This window comes from Oryzias latipes, chromosome 23 (assembly GCF_053564925.1).
Source record: "Oryzias latipes strain Hd-rR chromosome 23, Olatipes_Hd-rR_3.1".
Taxonomy (NCBI): domain Eukaryota; kingdom Metazoa; phylum Chordata; class Actinopteri; order Beloniformes; family Adrianichthyidae; genus Oryzias; species Oryzias latipes.
This window is the reverse complement of record NC_136259.1, coordinates 22,788,712-22,798,329: the sequence shown is the minus strand read 5'-3', so window position 1 is coordinate 22,798,329 and position 9,618 is coordinate 22,788,712. Positions and strand designations below refer to the sequence as shown.

Genomic DNA, 9,618 nt, shown 5'->3' with positions numbered 1-9,618 from the left:
TTATTGAGATGCATTGTGGGTAAAAAATAAATAAAACGTAAACCTTCCAAAGCTTAATTGTTGTTTTTCTGACTCGATTTAGTTTGTTAACTGTTAAATAATGGAGCGTCGGCGTACCTCGTGACGTAAATCTCCATTAAACAGGCAGCAGCTGGGGGCGGGGCTTATTTAAACCTGCAGCGGCAGAGGGAGGGGGAGCCCATAAACGACCGGCGCGCGAGCGAGGCAGACCGGGCAGATGAAGACAGACGGAGCGGCGCAGATGCTCAGCGGCAGGAAGCAGAGCCTCATCGAGGACGCGCGCAGGGAGCGCGCCTGCGCCCCCGCGGGCTCCCCGGGGCCCTCGCGCCTCGGAGATGGTTCTGTCTTTGAGGAAAAGGACGGCAAAGTCACGCTGAATGTGCTGTTCGCGCTCAGCGGCCAGAAGAACGCGGGATTCTTCAAAGCAGGGAAAATATTTGAAGTAAGTCCTAAATCTGCTTTTACCAAATTTTACATTTACATTATTTTCTGTTGTATTTTTGCAAAAATTCTATGTTTTGTGTTTCTTTTATGCTTATTGTAAACATACTAGGTGACTTAAATCTTGCATACAGAACACCAAGAACTGTTAAAACCAAACACTTTAAAATGTTTACACATTTTAGTTAGTTAATTCTTAAACCAAACCAAAGAACCCAAAATAAAGAAAATACTAGAGAAAGCTCTAAATTCAGAAATATTTAATTTTGTGCAAACACAACACATTTTCAGATAAACTAAAGAGTTGAAGCTAAAAGCGTCATCGTATGGCCTGGAGGCTAACCCTGCTCCTGACAAATTCATGAAGTAATACTTTCTGTTAATTTTATTTCCTTAGCAACCATTTAATTTTTTGGTCGTCTTAAGGGGGACGAACACATCCAAATATTTTTGATAAGAATGGGCAAAAGTAAACTTTTGGATTTCCATGGCAACAGAGTTTTTTCTTGTTAATCACAACCCACATTCCTCATTTGTTATAATTATCTCATATTGTTTTGTTCGGCTTGTTGCCTACGATTCATATATTACATTTTCACAACATTCGCGCAGCAGGGGAACGGCCTTTTTTGCATACTCTCCACGCCAACGCCGTTCAAAATCTACAAACTCTGCAGAAAAGCTTTTATTTTGAAACATTCTTCCACCTGTGGTCGTACTTCCACCCAGACGTTCGAAGCCAAACTTCTCCACATCGAGAGCCGGCCGGGTAGGAAGTGGAAGAACAACGGGCCTGACCTGGAGTTCTTCATGAGGTGTGAAGTTCAGAGCTCCGACCTGGACGTGTTCCTCAACACGCTGAAGCGAGTGGCGGACGACGTTCGCTCCTATCCAGAGGAAAAGGGTGAGCCGCCCCCCCCCCCCCCGTAACTCTGATGTGGACCGTAGAGCTTCTGACATTCTGCTGATCTCCACCCACAATGCAGTTCCCTGGTTCCCAAAGCAGATAAAAGACCTCGACAGATGCAACGTGTTGATCACCAAATTCGATCCAGACCTGGACCACGGCCATCCTGTGAGTCCAGGTCAAGAAATCCCTCAAGTTTCAAAGTTTTGGAAATCCCTTAACGTTTTTTTCTTTTCTTTTCAGGGCTATAATGATTCAGAATACAGAAAAAGACGAGCCGCCATCATTGAGCTGGCTTTCAGATACAAACAGTGAGTACCAGCTTCAAGTGAAGGAAGATAAAGCAGCTGCTTCTGTGCGCTCCTCCCTAACCAAACCGTCTCCTGCAGCGGAGATCCGCTCCCCACGGTGGAGTACACAGCGGAGGAGACCTCCACCTGGTGCGAACATGACATTTATGGTGAGGCTACAGCATGAGCGGCAGAGGCAGTGACCGTGTTGTTGTTGCGTTTGAAGGCAGCAGGTGTACCAGCAGCTGCGGAGCGTCTACCCCAGCACGGCCTGCAGGCAGTTCCTGGACAGCCTGCAGCAGCTGGAGGAGGAGTGCGGCTACGGGAAGGAGCGCATCCCGCAGCTCAGAGACGTGTCTGCCTTCCTAAAAGGTCCACAAACACTTCAGCTCAGACTAAAAAAACACGCATCAGAAAGTCTGTGACGTTTGAAAAACTGATGTTTGTTAGCCATGGATGATGGAGACTCACAGTGGCAGCATCCATTAAGGTCTCCTTTTTTCTTCTTCTTCTCCTGGAGGTGAAGAATATGCCTTGTCATTCTTATGTTGCTGCGACAAAGTAAAGTGTTTAGATGTTACTTAGTATCCATCAAAGAAGACCGCCACATCAATATCCGTTACCACGACAACAACAAACAATTTGTTCAGCTTCAGGCTTGTTTTGAACAACGTGTGTGTGACTTTGAAAAAGAAGTGATTTAAAAAAACAACCAAAAAGGCAGAAATGCCAGCCGTGGTTTTGCAACTGTGCGCCGTCACACTCATCCATGCTCAAGTAAAAGTTCCTTTCCCGACGTTAGCGACCTCTTTGGTGGTTGCCATGGCAACAGAATGGCAGGGATAACGTGCAGAGAAGCAGTCTGGCATTTTCTATTAACTTTTTTTTATACAGAGCATGTCCTGGGATCTCCTTAAAGTGGAGGGAAAAACCAGATTGTAAAGTTTATTCTAAATTTAAACGTAATAGATTTGTCTTAATGGATCATTTGTTGCATTAAATAATAATAATACTAGTGACCCAAGTAAGAACAAAGATGGTTCTCTATCTCTATTTTTGGTTCAGTAAATCATGTAGGCTGTGAGGAAAAAAGTGTAAAAAGTTACAATTGATAACGATATTTTAAGACTCTTAAGGAGTAGATATCCTGTTTTGTGATTTCAAAATAAAATGTTTGACCAAAAAAAAAAACAAAAAACTTCTTAATTATGACAAAATGTGGTTGTTTCTAATACAGAGGATAAGTGCATCAAACTGAACCTTAACTTTGCGTTGACCTTCTTTAGAAAAAACCGGCTTCCAGCTGCGTCCCGCCGCCGGCCTGCTGTCAGCCAGAGATTTCCTGGCCAGCTTGGCCTTCCGGGTGTTTCAGTGCACGCAGTACATCCGGCATCCGTCTTCCCCCATGCACTCCCCCGAGCCGTGAGTGGTCGTCCCCTTCAGCTCCGTTTGGGTCAGACATCCCATCAGCTGCTTGTGGTTCTGACCCGGTTCTCCCTGCTCCAACAGGGACTGCTGCCATGAACTGCTCGGCCACATCCCCATGCTGGCGAATAAAGAGTTCGCGCAGTTTTCTCAGGTGATTAAACCACACAGAGCTAAAAAAAAACAAGCTAAGATGTCGTTTTATTAACGTATTCTGTTTTAAACGTGTTCAGGAGATCGGACTCGCCTCACTTGGAGCTTCAGATGAAGACATCGAGAAACTCTCAACGGTAAAATTTTAACATTTTCTTCTCTTGTACTCTAAATATTTTCCCTTTAATTCCTTTATACTTAATTCTCCTAAACTATACTTTCATTTAGGACTTATTTTGAAATCCTGATTTCACTTTATTTACTTTTCTGACTCACTTTAGGTTACTTTGTATGTCCCTGATATTTTTTCTGATCTTTTTGTAGTCAAATGATTCTTTTTGTTAAAAAAAATGACAATCAGAAATAAGATGTTATCAAATCCTGACCTACTGCACCACCTTTATATTTTAAACAAGGATTTTACCTCATGAATTTTGAGTTTTTGGTACTTTTTCTGATTTCAACAAAACAAATCCTTCTGTATGGTGGCCCAGAAGGGCACAACACAACACATTAACTTTACACACAACACATTAACTCACAACACAACACATTAACTCACAACACAGCACATTAACTCACAACACAGCACATTAACTCACAACACAGCACATTAACTCACAACACAACACATTAACTCACAACGGAAGTAAAGCAGCAATTGAAGTGCTTTTATTCTGAAATTTGAGCGGCTCACTACCTAACAGGAAGTAAATAACGTCACAGTGAGCTGTGGAGGGAGCATGGTTTTTCTAAAGGAGCAGCTAGCAGCAGTGTTGCCAGAAACTTTCTCTTTATTACGGTTCTCCTTCCTCTAAACACACACAATATGAACGCACACTCCTCCCTCCGCTCTCACGCCCCTCTCATTCGCTGAACGCACGCTCCTCTCATCTCCTTTCTTCCGCTCCCTCCTCTCACAGAGGCACGTGCGGTCCCCAACACACACACACACACACACACACACACACACACACCCACACACACACCCACTCCGCAACACTAGACACCAAGAATGTGGAGAGATGGGGTTTAGTATTTTGGAGAGTTCTACTTGGTAATCATGTTTCCATGTTTGAGTTCATAAAATCATCCCAGGGAAAGTCTCTGCTTCAACTCCTGCAGGGAAAGCTGCATCTAAATCTGACGCCGTGTTTGCATCTCTCTGACAGTTTGAAGCCAAAGCCCCTCCCCCGCCTCTCTACCTGCTTTTCCTCTCTACCTGTTCACCTGTTCACATCTGAGTTGTTTCCCCCCGCGTTCCTCCAGTGTATCCTACACAGAGAGCGCAAAATACGGTCATCATAGGTTGACACGATAGTCGGCGCGCTCCGGCCTTGCGCATGGAAGAAAGAGCAGCATATAGCGGGGATAGAGCGGGTTAAGAAAATGAATGAAAGAAGGCCGGTCCGCTGAAGAAATATTCAATACTGTCCTCCTTTTATTAGATCAGGAGAAAGAAGAATACACAGCTTTCGTTGGGTTTTTCCCCCTACTGGACTGATTTAGCACCCGATCCGATGATTTTTCAAAATAAAAGATAGTTTAGACTAATAATAAAAGGATTGATAAACGCAGACACCGATCGGACCATAACTTTAGCTGGTATCTCCTCCTACCTACACGCAGCCGCAGTGTCAGGCTTTAAAGAACACAATTTCTAAGAGGCGGGGCGTTGCATCCCCCCCAACAACAGGTTAGCTTAAGCTAAGGTTAAGCTTAGCTAGGTTAAGCGTCTCTGCCTGGTGCGTTCACTGGGCTTCAGTACATAGAAGTTCAACAGCCACACGGCCTAACGTAGTCCGCTAGTATATATTCATGAGGGAAAAAACCCGCCGAACAGACCCTAAAACCGCCCAAATTATGCAAACCCGGCCAAAGCCATTTTTACCTGCAAATTTAGAACCAAAACCGCCCAATCTGGCAACACTGCTGCTATCTTCTCTTGTAGAAAAACCATGCTCCCTCCACAGCTCACTGTGACGTTACTTACTTCCTGTTAGGTAGTGAGCCGCTCAAATTTCAGAATAAAAGCACTTCAATTGCTGCTTTACTTCCGTTGTGAGTTAATGTGTTGTGAGGTAAGTTAATGTGTTATGACCCTTCTGGGCCACCGTACTTCTGCATCTGAACTTTGCGCTTTCACGCTCTAGTGGTCGCGCCAGGTACGGCATTGTCTCCAGAACAACCAGAGTTTTGTGTTTGGTTCTGTTCCTGCAGTTGTACTGGTTCACGGTAGAGTTCGGCCTCTGCAAGCAGAACGGAGCGGTGAAAGCCTACGGCGCCGGGCTCCTCTCTTCTTACGGAGAGCTCGTTGTGAGTTTCTTCTTGTCCTCTCCAAATGTTTGGCTGTTTTGGTGCACCCATGAGCTCCCAAAATCTTTTTTTTTTTAAATCCGCAGTACGCTTTGTCAAACGAGCCGGAGTATAAACCCTTCGACCCAGAAGAGGCGGCGGTCCAGCCGTATCAGGACCAAACTTACCAGCCCGTTTACTTTGTGTCCGAGAGCTTTGAGGACGCAAAGATGAAGCTGAGGTGATCATTTCAGACACCATGATGATCATTGCTGCGTAAATGCACAACTAAACTTCAACACGTTGGAAAGTAAAAAAATAAAAATAAAATAATAAAATAAAAAAAAAGCCCTAAATAAATAAATCCCTAAATTCTTTATTTTTTCCCCTGTATGTTTCAAACAGACTTTTAGAGTAAAATATTTCATTTTCTGATTTCGTTCTTCACATGTAGGCCCTCTTTTTATGTATAAAATTATCACCACTTTGATTTAAATAGATATAACATTTAAGGCTTTTCAGCTCTTCCTGCTTTACAGGAAGTCAACCAGGAAGAGCTGCTACAATTTACCTAAAAAATAATCAAAACTCGCATATTGATTTGAAATTGTGGTTCAGTAAGTTCATCTTTTTAAAACATATTTATATAGTTAATTTTTTTTACATTTTTTCAGTGCAGGTACCATTTCAGCTCGTCATAAAAATCATGTGTTTCTTATTTTAATATAGAAATTAGCATTCATTCTCTATTTTAAAACTAACATATCAGAGGGGAAATTCAACTCCACACAACTCCTTTCTTATTATCAGAGATGAAGTTTTATGCGTTTTACGAGGGATTTTACTTTAGAATTTCCTGAAAACAGAGGAAAATGGTGCAAAAAAAAATAAGAGTCCAAACAGATCACATGAATCTGTTTTAGCAGTTTAAAAAAACAAAACCAAAGGTAGTTGTTGCTTGGTTAGTCCACTAGAGGGCAGCAAGCATAACAAAATAAAACTAGAGAGCAGAGATCACGTGAGGGTGTGATTTTTTTTTTTTAAATGAAAAAAATGCTGTTACCACCATATTTGTTTTTTTTCTTCTTCTATTTTTAACTTGGAAGTTCCTCAATATTCTTTTTTCCAGGGACACTAAGAGATTTTAGCAAATAAAAACAAATATATGTTTTAGGAAAAATGTGTGTCCTGATGAGGAAAAACTTGCTTTACGAATCCTCCCATCTAGGCGACATTTTGGACCCTTGATATCGTCACAAATTACAAAAGATAGCAGGTGCTCAGCCTCTATTTTTTACTTTTCTCAAAATAACCAGATTATTTATTATGATTTAGTCAAAAAAAAAAAAAATCACTATTCCATGTTTTGAACCATATGAGAACTGGATTGAGTTTGTGTGATGTCGCTTATAGAAAACTGTTTACTTCCAGCTCCGATAGAATGAAGGAAATGCAGTGACCTTTTTCCCCTGCTATGTTTGAGAAAGATGTCAGGAAGTGGTGAATCGGTCTGAGTTTCCATGGCAACCACCTGTCAATCAGGAAAGAGCTTGCTGGAAGTTCACATCTCTACATCTTGAAAGCAACATTTAACGTGGGTGCCAGCAGGCATTAAAGGTTTTGCTAATTCAAAAAAAAAAAAGAAAAGTCGTTTTTCCTCATGCTAAAAGCTAAAATCAGTTTTTTTTCCTTTGTCTTCTTTCACAAAACTGGTGTTTGAATTACACCCACATCTTTTTCTGCAGGAGATACTCTGCCAACATCCAGCGCCCTTTCGCGGTCCGCTACGACCCGTTCACCTGCAGCATTGAGGTCCTGGACCAGCCGGCCAGGATCCAGAGCGCTCTGAGCCAGATGAGGGAGGACCTGAAGACCCTCCATGGGGCTTTGGAGAAGCTCGGCTCGTCTTAGAAGTCCAAACATGCACGGTAGCTTCATGAAGCAGCAGGTATTCAGCATAGAGGCTCGTTTGAGCAGATCGACTCTGTGCTGTAGATGAAAATAAACTTCTGCTTTCATGAAGCCGCAGCCATCTGCAGGCAGATTGAAGCTCAGAAAACCGTTAAACCGCTACAATACGCAGCATGTAGGCCCATCCCCACCTTCTGCTTCCAAACCAACCTTTTTCGGTTTGGAAAATTCTTGGAAGCCATCTATCTTCATGTTTTATTAAGCAAAGGGAAGGAGGGAATTATGAATGATTTAAGTATCGTGTTGCCTCTGCTGGTGGAGGCCAGAGCCAGCGCGGGGGCGCGGCACGTCAGAGGGGCCAGGTCAGCGGGACCTCACACCCGACCACATCACGGCCTGCCGCTGACAGACCCGCTTCGCTCCTTCGTCTTTCTGCGTGCAACTGCAGAATTTGGTGGGTTTTTGACGGACGGCCAGCGTTCCCACTTCCAGGCGGGCATGAAAGCGCGTCAGAGCGCTGCGCGCCGGTACCTCCCATCAGGAAGACCAATCGTCTTCGTGGTCCCAAAAGCAGCAGCAGCAGCATCCAGGCGGCCACCACCTTCCGCCAGGACCATTTCCCATAATTCCACTGTGCAGTAAATCACAGTCGGCTGTCTGCGCTCTGACCTGAAAGCTCAATTCGATCTCATGAACCCAAATCCTCCAGAAAGCCACAGCTGGGATGTGAATCTGCAAACTAAGGCTGGTTGCCGGGGCAACAGTTACAAGGAGCCTGGATCGAGCTCTTCAGGCGTGCGTTCGCCTCGCAAACACTACATAATTCAAAAAGTGCTCTCCTTACGGATGTGAGGGCTGCTCCCGTCCTCTGAGCTGGCCGGGGTCACCGGGTTCGCTCTGCCCTCACCTCAGCCGAGGCCACCAACACTTTCTGATGAGGGGAGAACGAGACGCCTAAAACGGCTCATTTAAAATGACCGGGCCAAGAAAAATGAGGATTCTCTGAAGAGACGGCGCCCCCAGAATGCAACAGTTTCCTACAAATGTTTCTAAGATGTGTTTCAAGATGTTGTGCAGAATTACGCAATTGTTAATTGATCTTTTGTGAGTTAGAGAAGGAGAAACTATCAAATATTGACAATAAATTGTGACTGAATGGGCTCTTCATTTGTGTGAATTTGTACAATTCCTTAAAAACCTTCTTTTTTAAACTAGAACTATTGTTTTCTAAATCCATCCATCCTACACTGCAGTTCCCATCACTTAATCCCAAAGACAAATGCTGATTGTGAAAGGCAGAAACGACGCCTGAAATGGAACCAGCATATTAACGAGTTTACTCCGCCCATCTCAACAACTCACAGAAAACAGGCGAGTCCATTTTATTTTGTGTCCACCTTAAGATCCGAACAACTGCCAATCAGAAATAATCAATTTATCAATATGTAGGATCTGATCAAATAGAATTTCACAATAAATATCCTAAAGGTTGTTGGAAGTGTGCTTCATTTTGAAGCCTGCCTCTAGTGGTCATTTGAGGAACTTCAACGTTTGATTTTACATTAAATCAAACGCGTTCAACAAATGAAGACTTTAAAAACGAGAAACAAATCAAAACTTGACGAGAACATTTGCCAAAAATCCACAAATTGATCAAAACACAAAGTTAAAGTTGTTCAGTTTAACAGTTAAGTTAATAAAATATTTTTTTTTAAGAAAATCTAATTTTCGGGGTTATAAAAAAAAAAAAAACCTCACTCCCTAACACTTGCAATGAATAAAATAAAATAAAATTAAGGTTGTTTCTTTATATAAACAGGGTTGCATATGTATTGATCCATCCTGCTTCACTGGGTTGCTGGAGCCTATCCCAGGGCCACAATCACACACACTCACATGCGCACCTAGGGGCAATTAGGAGACACTACTCAACCTCTGAAGCATGTTTTTGGACGGTGGGAGGAAAACCCACGCATGCACAGGGAGAACATGCAAACTCCACACAGAGAGGACTAAGCCAGGATTTGAACCAGGAACTACTTACAACCCGCTACACCACCATATGTGTACATTTCTGCCATAAATCTGACTTTTTAACTTTGTAACCTGCTTCCAGTGGTTAGATAAAAAAAACCTGGCAACATTTGACAACTCCTGATTAACTTTCAATCTGGG

At 43.1% G+C, this 9,618-nt stretch overlaps 1 protein-coding gene across 1 annotated transcript; it reads left to right on the top strand.

Moving 5' to 3' along the window:
* The first annotated feature begins 222 nt into the window (after positions 1-222).
* Positions 223-8,604, top strand: th2 (tyrosine hydroxylase 2). Its single transcript, NM_001305402.1, is given in 12 exon segments — positions 223-463; positions 1,192-1,366; positions 1,449-1,537; positions 1,613-1,680; positions 1,759-1,809; positions 1,886-2,031; positions 2,946-3,081; positions 3,169-3,238; positions 3,318-3,374; positions 5,458-5,553; positions 5,640-5,773; positions 7,278-8,604. Coding segments are annotated over 12 exon segments (1,413 nt in total). The 5' UTR covers positions 223-238; the 3' UTR covers positions 7,444-8,604.
* The last annotated feature ends 1,014 nt before the right edge of the window (positions 8,605-9,618 follow it).